Source organism: Telopea speciosissima, chromosome 5 (genome assembly GCF_018873765.1).
Source record: "Telopea speciosissima isolate NSW1024214 ecotype Mountain lineage chromosome 5, Tspe_v1, whole genome shotgun sequence".
Lineage (NCBI taxonomy): Eukaryota > Viridiplantae > Streptophyta > Magnoliopsida > Proteales > Proteaceae > Telopea > Telopea speciosissima.
In genome coordinates, this window is record NC_057920.1 from 10,609,398 (window position 1) to 10,626,876 (window position 17,479).

Consider the following 17,479-nt stretch of genomic DNA (forward strand, 5'->3'; position numbering starts at 1 on the left):
AGGCGAAAATCCCATCCTTGTTTATGCTTTCACACACTCGGATTGGCCCCGTACGGTCGCAGGGGTCACACAACCTTTTAGGGAACTCTCTCCCCAAAAAAAAAACCTTAAAAGAGTACGTATATAGATAAGGCTCTAGGACGTGAAATAGTCTTCCTCCTTTGGGAGAGAGGATTGACTTACAATGTATAACGTAAAGGCCTCCATGATCTCTAGGTAGGTTCAAAGTTACATGATGAAAATGTTTTACGCACCCAACCTCACCTGGTTGGAGGCCGGTCTCTTTTTATTTGAATCATTCGTAAACAATTTTATCAACTTATGCATAGTGAAACATCAAATCTAATTAAAATCTAGGTTATTACGTTGAAAAGCAATAAATCATACAGGAAAGTATGTAAATATGATATGACATGAGAAATTTTGGGAAAATAAAATATATTGGGAAGACCGAACTTGGACATAACTCTCGCAAGTTGCCTACCTACCCTTGATAGTGTTCAAGTCAATGTAGTTCTCTTATGGGGGCTGTATATATATAATGGGAGAATGTCCTCTGTGCCGCAACGCAGCCTGTGCCCAGGCACATGGGCAGCCAGTGCAGGGGGGCAGGGTGGTCATTGCCCCCACCCCCATGTGCCTGGACGCAGGCTGCGCTGCAGCACAAAGAACAGCCCCCATATATAATATAATATAGAGGTGGGCTGAACTTGACTGTAACATGACCAAGCTGCCTACGTACCCTTGTTAGGAATCAGGTGATAATGTACTTCATGCCATGGTTTAGGTAGATGGAATCCAATGACACTCAAATGAGTCATACAACACTGAAATAATTTACACTTTAACAAGTCATATCTATCCTTGGCAGATGGAGTCCAATAATACTGACTAGGTGTCAATCAGACATACACAAAAAAAGATTAGGTTTCAAAGGCTGATATTGGCCGAAATAGAATTAGAGGGATTTTGGAACGCAACTGACTAGGCGGCAAACTAACTCTGACAGAAAAAAAATTCTATTTTGAGGGCTGCTATTGATCAATAGAATTTGCCAACTCAACGTGCTTAAAATGATATGCCCCCTCCTTGGGGTTAAGGCACAATAGGGAGCACTCTTGTCGAAAAATATTTTAATACTATTAACAAAAATTTTCCATTACAACAGTGTAAAATAGGAATTGGTTTATTTATTTACAAGAATTTTGTCATTACAACGGCATAAAATGATATTTGGGAAAATACCAAAAAAAAAATAGTTACACAAATGAAAAACTAATTAATCAATTATTTATAAAATAAGGAGAAGAGAGAAAAATACCTTTTTTTGCCCAAAACAGGGTGTGGACTAATTCTGCAGAGTTTCCAAGCTTATGTTGTTTTATCGAATTTTCCTAGAACCTCTCTTTTTGTAATAATTTTCTTTGCAATTTCTCTAGACTTTTTGAGGTTTTCTAAACTTTTTTTTTTTTGGTTGGAAGGGTTATTTATAGCTATTTTTTTTGGGAATTTTCATCGACGAAATAAGCACTTTTCGTCGGTGAATTTTGTCATATTTTGCTGACGAAAATAGGTTATTTTTACCAACGCAAGTAAGCGGAATTTGTTGGCGCAATTTAGCGTGTTTCACCGATGAAAAGTGTTAGATTGTGCCGGCATGAATTAGCGCATTTTGCCAACACAAGTTAGCCTATTTTTAACACTTTTTTGTTCAACTTTTGAGGGCGATATCTAGAGATTTGATCATCAAATTTCAACATTCAATATATTGTTCGAAAAGTCTTTCCAAGTTATATTCAATGATGCAAAGATCAACCATAGATTTTACTGGTAATATATTGGGGGACCCCCGAAGCATTTTTTCGATGCAATAATGGCCTTATGGTATTTTTTTCGCACCAAAGTCTAAACACGGTTTTTAAATGACAAAATTGACTTTTCATAGAAGTTACCAAAAAATCCACCGTTGGAGGGAAGAGTGAACAATACTTCCTTCAACATTGGTTGGAGGGTCCACTAAAATGACAAAATTAAGTGTCTACAACAGGGAGATAATTTTGTACGCTCCTGTGTTTTGGAGCAAGGGTCACGCGATCAGGTAGTGTTGTTTTTCCCAAAGGTAAAATACATATTGGGTACCTAACTTTTCAAGATACTATGCCTAAAGCACCTCATGTTTGAAATACCTCACATTTGACATATTATGTTTGATGCACCTCACATTTTGTAAATGGTATATTTGGAGTGTCTTACGTTTCAAAAATATTTTGTTTGGGGTACTTACTTTTTTCATACTTTCAAATTTGCTTGTAGATACTATGTTTCAAGAAAAACTAGTGAGTCGGGGACCCAATGGCCAAACATTCTCCCACACCAGCATGTTCTGTGATATCCAATACCCCGTTGTTGGATCAATAACAACCCAAGAAGGGGTGAATTGGATAGAGTGATAAGAATGCATATTCAAATTTTCAAGAATTCGAAGCGATAGAAACCTTCGAATCAAAACACCCACAAGAACAAGGCGTAAGAGTAGTCTAGAAGAACAAGCAAAAAAGACGACAGGATTTATAATGGTTCGAGAACACTTCCCTACCTCTACTAACAAGGCTCTACAAGCGCTTAGACTTTTTCACCATACCCAGTTGCTTTCATAGGTGGCAATCAAACCCTTACTTGTTACCAAAAAAAAAAATCAAACCCTTACAACATTGGGGGTGACCTTATATAGGTAACATATTAATTTGTAGACTCTATGAACCTATCACAACCATGTGACCCACTAATATATTAATCTCATGCATCGTTAGACATGGGGTGTCACACTATTTCGATTTAACTAAACAAGTATTCAATCTAATAAACCTTATCTACAAAAAAATGTGAGGTTTTTATGATCAAGCGGCATAGGGGAGCACACCAATGAAGTGCGACAAAATGGTATCATGTAGGAGACGACAACAATGTCATTTCATGTGAAGAAGAGAGAGATACACAGAGGTGCTAGTGTATCTTACCCAGCGGCTTAGAAAATCTTATTAATAAATCTTGAGGATAAATAAAAAGAAGGGTTTTAATGTTTTATGAGCAAGCGGCATAGGGGAACACGCTAATGAAGGACAATGAAACAGTTTTATAAATAGGGGGAAGAAGGACTCAGCTTAGGTACACGTACGAGAATGTTCTCGTACACCTACAAGCCATCCAGATGGAATCCAGAGGAGGAGTGGATGGCTTGTAGGCGTAAGAGAATGTTCTCGTACATAAACTTGAGCCGACCTCGGTACAGGAAACTTGGGGCTCCTTTGTAGCGCGGCAAGGCATGTAGCGCACATCCAACGGCCTGCATCACCCGGGCATGCAGCCCAACACCCTGCCCGTGTGTTGGGCTGCGTACCCGAGCACTGCGGCCTGTCGGATGTGCACTACAAGCCTTGTAGCGCTACAAAGGACCCAAATTCATCCGAGAAGAGAGGGTACAACTGTATCTTCTTCTAGTGGCTCGACCAACCCGGAGAGAGAGAGAGAGAGAGAGAGAGAGAGAGAGAGAGAGAGAGAGAGAGAGAGAGAGAGAGAGTCCAGCCATGGCAGGAGCTGAGGATCCAACCCAATCAAAACAGGGGGGTTTGGTCATTTCAAGGGGGGGGCACCTGTGAAATGACCCAAACACCCCTGTTTTAGCTCTCCTCGAGCCGTGGCAGGAGCTGGAGGGTCCAACCTAGCAAAATAAGGAGTTTTGGTCATTTCACAGGTGAGACCCAAGTGGGCCCCCCCTGTGAAATGACCATGGATCCGACTCCTCTCCAGGGAGCTCAATGTCTAGGGAGTGCTTAGGGGGCATCCAAGGGTGGGACTATGGCGCACATATCTCGGTGCATGCCTAGGGATGTGTGCGGCATAACCCAATGGCTGGATGCCCATTGGGCGTGCTAGGCTACCTGGAGAGGAGTTCATACCCACCCTATTTTTGCTGGGCTGGACCCTCCAACTCCCGTCGCGGTTGGAGGAGAGCCAAATCCATTTTGGCTGGGCTGGATCCTCCAATTCCCGCCATGGCTGCAGAAAAGCCGATTTCTCTCTCAGGTCAGCAAGACATGCTAGGCTTGACAGCATAATTTTGGACTGTTGGATGTCTGAGCTACCACGTGTGAGCATCTCCACCTAGCACTGCCGCACAGCCAAGCTTTAGGGAATTGGAGAGGATAATTTTCCATCTAATATCGTGTTTCAGAATTTTAGCTGAAGATTTGAGCTGTATCCAACTCAATTAACTCGATCGATCTTGCTTCACAATATTACATAAGAAGGACAATAATTTACAGGTAGGATATAATAAGCGTATCATATATAATGAGGCTACCATAGCGCGATTAAGGATTTTACAACAACAAAGAAGAAAAGCAAAGACAGAGGGTGGGACGTGGGTGGGGTTGAAGACGGGAGGTAACTTCTACAAAATCAAAATCCCAATTCAAAGAAGAAAGTTCTACTCTACTCGAGTTGGGCATACCAGATCCCTTGGATCTTCACGTCTTTGGGAACCTTTGCCCCCAAATCAGTATCAGACGGTTGAATGCTTTCGAAAACTCCGATGATCTCTCCACTCTCAGGCTTGCTCTTGGTGACACTCAGACTAATGTTTCCAGTCGACGATGAAGTTTCCTTAATGTTCTCCTTAACCAATTCCTCCTCATCTCCTCTTCCACCGGCGGGCAACGCTACTGCATTGTCGTAACCGGTCGAACCACCTCTCCCCTTGGGGTCTAAGAAAGATGAACCCCTGTAAGACGGCACCAAGAACGGCCCTCCAAAGTTCTCTGGCTTTCCAGATGCCACAAGCTGCTTGATGGTGAAGAGGAAAGGCACACGCTCTCCTCCTGGGAGCTGAACCGTAACAGCGGCATAGTCGATGCCGTCTTTCTCCACGAACTTGACGGTACCGTCGGGGACAACCTCGAAGGGTCCTTCAATCTCGTCCAAAGTGTAGGTCAAACGGGTCATGAGCTTCGTCTTCTGGAATTCAGCTGGGGCGTTCTTGCTCACACCCTCGGCCTTGACGGTGAACGACGTTGGCTCCAAGCAGAACTTCTTCATACTGTACTGGCCTGGCTTAAAGGCGAAGGTTTCCACACCGCCTTCAATAGTCGGGCACTGATTTGCAGTTCCCGTTCCCTTCACTTCCATGTACGTCTTGCTCTGGATTTCATCGTAGGTTAGTCTTTTGGGCACTCCTTCTGCACCGGCTCCCTGTAACAAGAAATTTTATGCTTGCAGAGATCATTAATATCGAAGTTCGAATAGAAATTTTGAACAGATTTTTTCTTCACTGAATCCAATTTGAGAAAGAACGATCTAAACTTCACTGAACCCAAATTGAGAAAGAAGGATAAGAAGGCATACCGAAACGACGAGGGCTGAAGTCACAAGGGCTAAACCAGCGATCTTGGCGGCATCGACGCACTTTAGGGCCAGGTCTTTGAAGTCGCTCTGCAGAGAACATTTCAGTCTGGCGGCGACTGGCTCGTAGCCGAAAGCCTTGCTAACGCTCTGTGAGGATCTAATCCGAGCTGATGCTCCGACCTGGGTCGGTTGCATTAGTGTAGCCGCTGCTTGGAGAGACTCTGCCATAGTTTCCGAGAAGGTGATTAGGTTTGGCGTGTATTCCTTCTTCACTTGCGCTCTTTATCTCCTCTTTACAGTGGAAGAAGGGCTTGTGGACGACAGTGACGGAGAGAGAGGATATTATCGGGTGGCAATCGTGCCACACGGATAAGAGATTGGATAAGGGATTTCCTTATTTGGCATTTTCAAGCCATGGAATTGATGTCATTGTACGCCACGTTGATAATCCGCGATAAAGAAATGGAAATTTAAAAGATAGTCCAAAATGAGTTCCACTGTACAAGACTAATCTCCCTCTAATTGGGGATGGGGTGATAATTTGGCTTGCTCTTGTGTTTGGGGGAAAATTATCAAATGACCGGCCAATCCCCGTGCCTGTAATAAAGGGGGTGGATCTCATCTGGGCAGAGTGTTCGGGCAGACTTATTAGAGGCATTGGGGGAACTAGATCGGGCATAGATTGGAGGGAACAAAGATCCGTGTTTGGGTGACAACGTTCTTGTCAAAAGCTACTTCCAAGGAAGAATTCATACTTTCATTTTATTTTTTTTGGTGGGGGGAGGGGTGATATACAAGAAGTTTGAATAATTGTGCTTCCAAATTATCCTCACTTTTATGGATTAAAATCCTCTGCAGTGCGGCCTGAGAACTCAACACATGGAAGAAGCTTCATCCAACGGTGCGAGCTCAATGCAAGGCAACTTTTTTTTTCTTTCTTCTCAAGCTCGGCACATTGGATGTCGCAACTTCCATGTGTTGAGCTCTCAAGCCCCCACTACAGTGTATCGCAAGATTAAGGCATTGCAGAGGAATTTTTTCCCCACTTTATACATCATAATGCAAGATTACTCTCTTGGTAAGTTGGTATAGCTAATATTTTTCCTCAATGGTTTTACCCTATTTCTAAAATTGGTGTATTATCTACAAAAGTTGCAGCTTCTTTTATAGCTAGAGATTTAGAGCTTCTCGTCCATGAAGGTAATATGGCAATTAGGAGGAAGTAGTGGAAATTTACATATATAGAAGCTTAGTATTCAACCTAAATTTAAGTTGTTCTTATGTAGACTCTTTTTTTTTTGGGGGGGGGGGTGATAAAACGAAAAATAAATTAGTTGAACAAAAAATTTTGAACATCCTTTGTCACCATGGATGTCAGCCCCTCAGTTCGAGCTTTCATAGCCCATTTAAGGGCTATAGATACCATTTGTCTGCTCATTTTCGGTTTATATACATAAATAAGTATTGGGAGAGGGTCTGTTACACAGACAATGTGCAGTTTCAAGCCTTGGAGGACGGGTATTATAGGAAATATAAAAATAAGAAGGCATATAAGATATTTTACAAGGGTAGTGCTCCAGTAATCTAAGTCTTATGAGGGATGCTGCAGACAATTTTGAAATTAAGCTGACATTGTGCAAATCTTTTACCCATAAATAATTTCATCAATTGAGAAGCATCAAACAGCAAATTAAAAACCTCCCATGACCATCCTTTACTTGTTCCTTGCAATAATCAGTAGAGGATCAGGATCGTCTCCACGGAGCAGGGAACGCCCAGGGCGCTGCCAGGCATTGGGTTGTGCCGCACATATCCCTAGGCATGCACCGAGATGTGTGCGGCACAGCTCGACCGCTGGATGCCCCCTGACAGCACCCTGGGCACACACTTCCCTGGAGACGAGCTAAATTCGTTGATCATCTCTCGACGATCCATCCATACACACTCTATACACAGGTTACAAATTTCCTCCCTTACCAAAGGATGAAAAATGATCAAATTATATTTTTGAAACTTAGGATCTTTCAAGTTCAAAGAATTCCCATTAGAACAAAAAGTACAATATATACTTCACAATTGAATGTCTTGGAGCTCTATTTTCTGATCAATGTTGAAAAAATGCCAGCTTGAATCATGAAAAGCTCTAAAAATATAATCTGTAAATGTTTCAATCCTAACTTCACTTATAAACCTTCTACTACCCAAAACATGCTTTACTGAATCTCCAACAACCGAGTGCTTGAAATCCAGTACATGTTGTTCATACCTCTCAAAGCCATTCCCAAACACCACCATCTTGGTTAAGAACTCTGCTTTCCAATGTGCTTGTAACAGATTGTCATACAAAACAGCCTCACAGTGAGGCATAAAAAACATTGTAGGCTTCAATGCTTGTCTCTGTCCTTGCTCATTTACAGATAAAACATGACAACCCAAAGCTTCCAAGACCCTAGCTTCTGTAGTTGAAAGGACTGGATCAAAGATCTCAATGTCTCCAATCCAATCGAACTTTCTCTTGATCAAGATATTGCAAGACTTAGCTGAAATCTTGGGGTTTCATATGATTCAATGCTACCAATCCCATATATTACCATCTGCATCTTAGATTCAGAACCCAGAACCCTAGAAAAGTGGCCAATGATTTGAGGAGCTTGGATCTGATTGAGGAAAATATGGTAGAATTCGGTTTTCTTGAGGTTTTCCATGCACATGTGAATCTTTTGCATCAGTTTCAATTCTCTTTTTGGATCAATTTCAAGATCCACTGGTGTCCAAGGTTGTGGTTGTGACTGTTGTTGTTGTTGTTGATGTTGTTGCTGTTGTCCTAAGATCTTAATCTTGGGCAGATTGCTCCGCCTCTGTTTACCTCGGCGAGGTAGAACAACAGTCCAGTCTTCATTGGGGTTTTCAGGTTTAAGAAATTTCTTCATTGGGGTTTTTAGGTTTAAGACTATTGGGAAATAGTCTTGGATTGATCATGGAGCAGTATAAAGAAACAATACTAAACTAAAGATACATAACCACATCATTCAGAAACAAAATAAATAGGGTAAATTACACGTCGCCCCCTGATTTTCAAACGAAACTCAAATCATCTTTTGGTTTTTAAAAATACTCAAATCACCTCCTGTATTAAACCCCAATATGATAAATTAGTCCCTACCATTAGTTTTATGTTGTTAAGTGATGATGTCAGTCAGTTAAATAAATTTAAATCTCTAAACTACCCTTGACATCCAAACATAAATTTTGAAGGGTAGTATTGTAAATTTAATTTTAATGTTTTAGTACAATGGTAAAATAATCCTTTCACACCAATAACTAACAGCAGACTAACACTGTTACTGTAGAGGGGGATGGATGAGTATTTTAAAAAATCAGGGGGTGATTTTGAGTTTCGTTTGAAAACCATGGAGTGACGTGTAATTTACCCAAATAAATATATTTCCGTTTCCTTTTACTCTAGCAAAAGAAAAGACAAGTCATTATCTTTTGTCCAAACGTTAAAAAAAAAGGTTAATTACATGTCCCCTCCTGATTTTCAAACGAAACTCAAATCAACCCTTGTATTAGAACCTAATATAATAAAGTAGTTCATACGGTTAGTTTTATGCTGTTAAGTGATGATGTCAGCCAATTAAATAAATTTAAATTCTTAAACTACCCTTGAAGATGAAGGAAGGGTGGTATTGTAAATTTAATTCTAATGTTTTAGTACAAGGGTAAAATAGTCTTTTTACATCAATAACTAACAACAGACTAATACCGTTACTGTAGAGTGGGACGGATGAGTATTTTCAAAAACCAGGAGTAATTTGAGTTTCATTTAAAAACCAAGAGGTGACGTGTAATTTATCCAACAAAAAAAAAAAAATAGTGAGAACCTAAATCAGAGCTGATTTAACTAACGAGTCAAAAGCTACCTCGTCAACGGAAGGAAATACCATGAGATTTGCTCATCATAGTAATTTGACACGGCCACTATTGCTCAAAATTAGTTGGTCGGTTTAACCACAACTCTATGTTTGTCTTGTAATTTGTATACAATGCAATTTACATTGATTTTTGTCAAACAAAGATAAGGCAAATAGTATAGCTTAAAAATTGTCTCTTACCTTTCACCCTTTACTTTCTCTTCAAGGAGCCGAAGAAATATTTAATTTTACACATCAAAGAAGAACAATAGAAGAGAGAGAGAGAGAGAGAGAGAGATAACCTTCCAGAATCACTTGGTGCCTCCTGAAGTGTCACCAGAAGTGCCGGGTGCCATCGTTAGGGGTGGTAGCCGGTAGGGTTTGCTTTGAGCCATAATTTATTATCTGAAATGATTTCTCAGAAATAGAAATCATATCAAACACAGACTAAATAGGCAAACCAAGTAACATGAATTCTGTCACATAAGTAAAATATAGTAATACCACAGGTCCACAAGTTCCTAGCCCAAAATCCCAAATAGACACAAGGAATTCTAAAAAATCACCACCAGTACGTTTTTGACATTAAGACCAAGTTCAAGATCATAAGCTATCCGGGGCTTATTGCTTTTGATATTCTCATTTCATGTCCATTACACCCAACCTCTACTTCCGCCTGCCCAGTATTGTCGTGCACCCTACACACAAGCACAGAGGAAAGTATCACTTTACCCCCGCTCAGGCAAGGCGCTCGGACAGGTCTAAGGCGGTACATTCCGCCTTGCTTGTGTGTGGGGCGCATACAACAGTAGGGGCAGGTGGAAGTAGAGGAGTCGAATTGACAAATCGATCAATTTTTCTCAATTCAAGAGCATTGTTTTTGGGACTCCCAATACATCCCCCTCTTGAAAGAAGAAGAAAAGAAAAACTTTGATTCCAGTAATCAACTAGGTGTTGGATTAAAGAAACATAACACATCAATTGAAAAAGGAAACCATAAAATGCATGAAGACTTAAAAGTTCCAAGTCATAACCACATTACAAACAAATACACCACCAGAGCTCAGGTAGTATTATCGACTAAAAGGATCTTCCCAAACAAGAGTCCTAGTGTTATTAGGATTTGTATCCAACAGATTAGAATTCAGGGATTCAGAATGAGAACTTGAAGAATAATGCAGAAATCTCACAGAATAGACAGAATAGAGATCAGATGATTAATTTCATGTTAAACAGATTAGGAGCTAGAGAGATATGAGAGATTGAAACTAACAAGGTAACTAAATAAGAGACGAATCGCAGGGTATTTAAAAAGAAAATGACTGAACTGAATATTTATAGAAAATAAATAGAAGGATAAGCACAGGAATCCATCTAGCATCTAGTGATAATTCTTTAGCATATATTCCATCTCAAAATCAACTCCTTTCTCTAATCAACAGAAGCACCACAAGAAACTAATAGCTACTGTAAGCTTTACAGTAAAAGGGAAGGGTTGACTGTTTAGATTGCAATCACCAAAGTCATAAGCCCCAAAATCAGGATGCAAATGTCAAAACAATAACAACCAGAAAAGATCATAAACGTCAAGCAAATATTGGAGGGGAAAAAAATACACAACAACCACCCAAGAACATCAACTGCCCAATTTTTGCAACAAAATCTTATCAACACCACCCAAAATCGTTTGTTTGATGGATCAGTTTTTATATAACCTTAGAACAGAGCTTTGAAAGCCAACATACATATCCAATGAGAAATCATCTTTTTCAATCTAAATCATCAACAGACTGAAAGTGCTGAAACTCATAGAAGGCTATGATCTTGGGACCATAGGCACTTGAGCCTCACCCAATAGGATCTAAATCACACCTCTCATAGGTATAGCCAATGGGTCAGGGTGGGAGCATGCCAACCCTACCATCGTCAAACTCAGCACTGGGTTTGGTCACCCAGCAGCCTCCTTTCTCTGTGCAAACTCCAAATCCATTCCACCATATTACTGCTCATCCTAACCTTACGTACCCTAATGGTCTCTTTCATAATGGGTCTTCTCCACGGGCCAATCAAGTGCTAAACACATTTTACTCCAATCGATCAACTATCTCAGTACTCGGAGATTTCTTATCTTTAGGATCAATTCAACGAAAGTTACAGATAAAAAAAATACCCAATCGATGAACTCAGATCATAGAAAGAAAAAAGAAGGAGATATGTCATGCCATTCACCATGGAAAGAGAAAGGAAGTGAGAGTGTGAGATAGACCCATACCTCACAATTATCAACCCTAAACACAGCGGATGATGCTTTCTCTGAACCCTGAATGCACCCCAGCAGATGATGCTTTACTTGAACCCTGAAAACGAAATGGAAGCTAGAATCGATTGAGAGAAAATCAAGAGAGAGAGGGGGAAACCTTTTCAAACCCTGTTGGCATGGATTAAGGGACAAGAGATCACTCCCTCGACGCGTGGCCCCTGCGTACGGGGCAATGAGAGCGGACAACAGAATGGGATTTTTTTATTCACAGGATCGGGGTGATAATGTTGCACCATCCTATGTACAGATGTAAGAGCCACGCGACCAGGCAGGATTCTAATTCTAAAATTACATTTCGGGCTATTGGAATTTGGAATTCCGAAGCATTAAAGCCAGGTTTTAATAACCAGAATCGGGGTTAAATCATACAGAGCCTGAATCGACTATAAATTATGGGGAAGCGTTTTCTGTGGGCAGAGCGCAGGGGCCACGTGCATGCGGCAGTCAACGAGAGTACATGTTGTAGCATCTGTGGAGGCAAAATTTTTGCTTTTTATGGGGGCAGGGCGGTCATTTAGCATCCCACTGTGTCTGGATGTGGATTGAGCTCCTCTCCAGGGAGCCCATCACCAGGGAGGGCCCAGGGGAGCATCCAGCTGTTGGGCTGTGTCGCACACATCATGATGGCTAACTAGGTGCACCCTGAGATGTGTGCGACACAACCTAGCCCTTGGATTTCTCCTTGGGCACTCCCTGGAGAAGGATCCTCTGGGTGTGGCCTGCATCCTCCCCACAGAACATTTTCCTCTAAATTATTTTAGGGTGCAAATATATACCTATATGGGTTGGCACAGATTGGCCAGTATCGAACAATTTTACCCTGATTTTCTCCAAAAAAATAAGGTTTTTGACAGTTTTAACCCAGTCTATATCGTTCCATCGATATGGCATCGACGCCAAAACCAATATGGTTGATCTAATAGAGAGAGAGAGAGAGAGAGAGAGAGAGAGAGAGAGCTCGGCCATCTCAACTAAACCTACATTTGGAGGGGGTGATATTGCTTCTATTATTTCTACCTAAAAAAAGGATGACATTGCTTCTAAGACAAACTTTTCCTCCATAACCCCGGGAACATTCAGCCACCATTCTTAGGGTTCACAAACCCTATAGGGTTTTAGCATGTTCTCCAAAATACTTTCGATACCCCCCCCCCCCACCGCACTTGAACCTCAACTCAATGAATGAATTCTCATTCACTATGGCTGAAGGAAAACTCTGTCCTTGCTTCTATTACAAAAAATAATAGAAGATAAAATTACTTCTAGAACTCTCTTAAATCAATTTCTAATCTAAATAAAATTCACCATAAAAAATATAAATAACCATTTTTTCTTCATTTTATTTCCATGTTTTATAGCATTACACGTGAGAAACAACATAGGCTATGCTAAGGCCATGAAAACTTAACCAACGAACCTTCAAATTCCAATAAAAATGCATTTTTGGGCATCACAAATCCTAAGTAGGGGGATGAAAATAAAAAGGGCAGTCATCGTTGTCTAGTCGTGTAGTGCATGCACTAGCACAGGTTCAATGAGAGCATCCGCAGGGCATCAACATAGATGTGATTTATTTCATGAGGTCAGGGAGATACTATTACGTGTTTCTATGTCTAGGCCAGGGTTTTAGTATCAAATCGGTCCAGGTCGAAAAGATTTACCCTTATTTCTTTTGAAAAAACAAAATTTTTACATCTTTACCCTTGTACGTACCAATCCACCAATACAAGATCGGTCAAGAATCAGTATCGGTCTCCATCAATACCGATACGAATCGCCCAATCCGATACTGATTCCTCAAACCATGGTCAAGTAACTCTCATCAATAGTCATCATGATTTGAGGAATTGGTATTGGATCAACCAATATGTATAGGTATCGGTCTCCACCGATACTAATCCCATATCCGTGGATCAAAATGCACCGAAGGTAAAGATGTTTAAAAAATCTTATTTTTGTAGAAAACAATGGTAAATCTATCCCTCCTCAACCGAGAGTCCGAGACCGATACCAATAACCAAGCGTCAGGCTCCTCTACTGTCGAGCTGCCTGTATTACCGTATGCGCCCCAAACACATCAAGGCAGCGAAAAGACCGCCTTACCCTTGCCCGAGAGGGGGTAAGGCGATCTTTTCCGCCTTGCTGTGTGTGGGGCGCACGGAAGTAGAGGATCCAATAACCAATTACTAATGTCTAAAACCCTAACTCTCATAATGCTTTGAGAATCAAGTTATCAAGAGGTTAGGGTTTTCAAATAATACTTGGAAAAAATCTTTGCTGAAAATTGTTAGTTTTTTACATTTCTTTTCTTCAACTTATGTAATCAAACGATCACTTCCAGTTTTCCTTAGTATTTTTATGTTTTCCTACATTAGAGGAGTCGAAAGTAACGAAGAAGAAAAGCGTCATTCCTGGGTCTGCAAGACATGCCAGGCTTGAGCTTGACTTCATTATTTGTTAATATACGAATGGTGAATCTCACTGCAGGTTCCGTTGCGGAAGCAGATTTTAGCCGAAGCATTTAGCTTTATCCAATTCAGTAGAACAAGAATTTACAGGTAGGATATAATAAGCGTATCATATGATGAGGTTACCAGCGCGATTAACAAATGTTCTCCCCTTAATTTTACAACAACGAGGAAAAGGAAAGAGGGTCGGTGAAGTTGAACTATTGAAGACGGGAAGTTCTAAAAAAATCCCAAATCAGAGAAACCCTAGTACTCTACTCGAGTTGGGCATACCAGATCCCCTGGATCTTCACGTCTTTGGGAGTCTTTGCCCCCAAATCGGTATCTGATGGTTGAATGCTTTCAAAAACTCCGATGATCTCTCCACTCTCAGGCTTGCTCTTGGTGACACTCAGACTAATGTTTCCAGTCGACGATGAAGTTTCCTTAATGTTCTCCTTAACCAGTTCCTCCTCATCTCCTCTTCCACCGGCGGGCAACGCTACTGCATTGTCGTAACCAGTCGAACCGCCTCTCCCCTTAGGGTCTAAGAAAGACGAACCCCTGTAAGACGGTACCAAGAACGGGCCTCCGAAGTTCTCTGGCTTTCCCGATGCCACAAGCTGCTTGATGGTGAAGAGGAAAGGCACACGCTCTCCTCCTGGGAGCTGAACAGTAACAGCGGCATAATCGATGCCGTCTTTCTCCACGAACTTGACGGTACCGTCAGGGGACACCTCGAAGGGTCCCTCAATCTCGTCCAAAGTGTAGGTCAAGCGGGTCATGAGCTTTGTCTTCTGGAATTCAGCTGGGGCGTTCTTGCTCACACCCTCGGCCTTGACGGTGAACGAAGTTGGCTCCAAGCAGAACTTCTTCATACTGTACTTGCCTGGCTTGAAGGCGAAGGTTTCCACACCGCCTTCAATGGTTGGGCACTGGTTTGCGGTTCCCGTTCCCTTTACTTCCATATATGTCTTGCTCTGGATTTCGTCGTAGGTTAGTCTTTTCGGCACTCCTTCTGCGCCGGCTCCCTGTGAAAAATTAAATTTTGGGCTTGCAGAGGTTAGTAATATCGTTTGTTTTAAAAACCCTGTAATCTATATCCAAGAAAACATACCGAAACGACGAGGGCAGAGGTCGCAAGGGCGAAACCAGCGATCTTAGTGGCATCGACGCATTTTTTGGCTAGGTCTTTGAAGTCGCTCTGCAAAGAGCATGTCAGTCTAGCGCTGGCTGGCCCGAATCCGAAGGCCTTGCAGATGCTCTGTGAGGATCTAAGTTGTAGGGTACCCCGAGTTGATGCCCCGACCTTGGTCGGTTGCATAAGTGTAGCAGCTGCTTGGAGAGATGCTGCCATTGTTTCCGAGACCGTGATTGGGTTTGGCGTGTTTTCCTTTACTCACTCGCCCTTTGTGAATCTGTGATCTTCTCTTTACAGTGGAAGAAAGGCTTGTGGACGAGACAAGAGAAGGATAGGATATTATCGGGTGGCATTTCACAAGGATAAGGGATTGGATAAGAGGTTCCTTATTGGCCGCTTCCAGTCAAATCACTGTACACAGACTTGGCTGTGTTTGGTATGCATTATTGGAGAGATACATTACTGGGAATAACAAGGGTAGGAGGGTAAATATCTAAGTTCGTGAACTATCAAGAAACATTCTGGAGAACCCAATGTGAAACCATGAACCACTTTGTTCCGAAGATACCATATAAAATAACAAGTAAGAATAACCATGGAGAAGAACCAATGAAGAATTTGTTTGTCCAACTACCTAGCAGCTAAAGGAAAGATGCCAAGTTGTTTCAAAGAGGGAGAGGATGAATTCTCTTCTTAGTCCCAACAGACTTGCAACCTAGATTCGCTTAACCCATTCACATGATAAAAAAAAATGTCAATAGGATTTGACACAGGATCCATAAAAAATACACAATGCGGATCAATCGGTATCCATTTCGAGATGTTTGTTTTGACTGGGACTCTTGCATTTAAGTCACGCTAAAAAAGACTTTAAATTCAGGATGTAAAGGAAGTTTTCAAAAATAACGCCATCAAGCTGGTCTCTCACGAGACTTAGAAGATGTTCTAGAAGAGTGTAAAAATTTAGCAACAAGCTTAATAAAAAATCTCCATACTTTGCTAGCATACACCAACATCTGTCATCGACATTACAGATAGGAATATTAATGATTGAATGAACCATAATGGTGGGTAAATGCCACGTAAAAGAAGAATAATTCAATTCATTAGTGTTACATATAATAGAACTAATAGAAGTCTTGGTGTCAAAACCATTAGAGAGGTGTGTGATACAGAACTGTGGGATAGATGTAATCCAAGGGTCTGTCCAAAAGAAAGAGTCATTCCCGTTACCAATAATTCTAAACACTACAGGTTTTAATGTAGGAATGATTCAAGTAATGCCATTTCAAATCCAAGAACCCTTTTTTGTAATGACCTTAGGATAAAAATGGAATGGGAGGGAAAAAAATTAGCCTTGAGAATTCTAGCACAAAGATCATTATTGCAATTAAACAATCCCCACCCTAATTTGAGCATGAGGGGCATGTTATGCATCTTAGCCTTATGAAGGCCAAGTCCCCCCCCCCTCGAAAAGAGGTGGGAACATATTTTATCCCAAGCAATGTTACAAGGTTTCTTTGAATGACTATAGAGCCATTCCAAAAATTCAGGCAAATTGAATCAATTGCCTTGCAAACCTAGAGAGGAAAGAGAAAACAAGACATAGTCTAGGCGTGGATGGTAGCAAAAACAGATTGAATAAGAATTTTCCTCCTTGCATAAGACGGTTGGTTAGATTTCTAACAAGAAAGCTTAAGTTTCATTTTATGAATGATTCTGCTAAGATCTTTAGCCTTAGATCTTGAATGAAACGGATTAGTTCCCCCGATAAAGAATCAGTGACATTTCATTTCTACCAATTAAAGAGCAAAGATGTGCTTTCTCTGTCGTATAAACATTTTTACTATAAGTGATTCCACTTTTAGAAAAGTTCACTTCCTGTCTGGAGATGTTAGAGAAAAGATCAAGGACAACTTTAATAACAAGTCGTCAACATTAGCACAACAAAAAAATTAAAAGGGCCATCTACGAGCAAAAGGTATGAAACCTCAAGAGCATTTCTTGCCTCCTTGATACCCCTAAACATCTCTAGCTCTTTATACGCATTTAACAATCCAGAGAGAACTTCCATAGCACAAGTGAAGAGATAGGGGACTAAGAAGACAACCTTGTCGGATTTCTATTGAAACATGAAAAAACCCAGATGGACTTCCTTCAAGTTTAATGGAGAAAGCAGGAGAAGAAATAAGATTCCTAACAAGAGAACACCAATAATCACCGAACCCAAGGAATTTAAAGCCTTTAAACTCCCAGA

At 41.0% G+C, this 17,479-nt stretch overlaps 2 protein-coding genes and 1 pseudogene across 3 annotated transcripts; all 3 read right to left on the bottom strand.

Moving 5' to 3' along the window:
• Nucleotides 1-4,448: 4,448 nt before the first annotated feature.
• Nucleotides 4,449-5,709, bottom strand: LOC122662147 (oxygen-evolving enhancer protein 1, chloroplastic-like). Its single transcript, XM_043857713.1, has 2 exons — nt 5,401-5,709; nt 4,449-5,247 (listed from the first exon to the last, which is right to left on the bottom strand). Exons 1-2 carry the CDS (start codon nt 5,626-5,628, stop codon nt 4,492-4,494), a joined length of 984 nt encoding a protein of 327 aa, XP_043713648.1. The 5' UTR covers nt 5,629-5,709; the 3' UTR covers nt 4,449-4,491.
• On the bottom strand, nt 4,449-15,498 carry LOC122662146 (oxygen-evolving enhancer protein 1, chloroplastic). Of its 2 annotated transcripts, XM_043857712.1 has the most exons (4): nt 15,199-15,498; nt 14,356-15,112; nt 12,904-12,906; nt 10,623-10,636 (listed from the first exon to the last, which is right to left on the bottom strand). In XM_043857712.1, exons 1-2 carry the CDS (start codon nt 15,436-15,438, stop codon nt 14,357-14,359), a joined length of 996 nt encoding a protein of 331 aa, XP_043713647.1. In that variant the 5' UTR covers nt 15,439-15,498; the 3' UTR covers nt 10,623-10,636; nt 12,904-12,906; nt 14,356. The 2 variants fall into 2 exon arrangements, with proteins under 2 accessions (XP_043713646.1, XP_043713647.1); XM_043857711.1 differs by lacking the exons at nt 10,623-10,636; nt 12,904-12,906 and adding an exon at nt 4,449-4,479 and having other exon boundaries at nt 14,354-15,112.
• LOC122661865 lies at nt 7,363-8,330 on the bottom strand (annotated as a pseudogene).
• Nucleotides 15,499-17,479: the final 1,981 nt, after the last annotated feature.

Coding starts and splice junctions, on each gene's coding strand:
- LOC122662147 (XM_043857713.1), bottom strand. CDS start 5,628: ATGGCAGAGTCTCTCCAAGCAGCGGCTACACTAATGCAACCGACCCAG. Junction 5,248..5,400: donor CTTCAGCCCTCGTCGTTTCG/GTATGCCTTCTT, acceptor TTCTTGTTACAG/GGAGCCGGTGCAGAAGGAGT.
- LOC122662146 (XM_043857711.1), bottom strand. CDS start 15,438: ATGGCAGCATCTCTCCAAGCAGCTGCTACACTTATGCAACCGACCAAG. Junction 15,113..15,198: donor CCTCTGCCCTCGTCGTTTCG/GTATGTTTTCTT, acceptor AATTTTTCACAG/GGAGCCGGCGCAGAAGGAGT.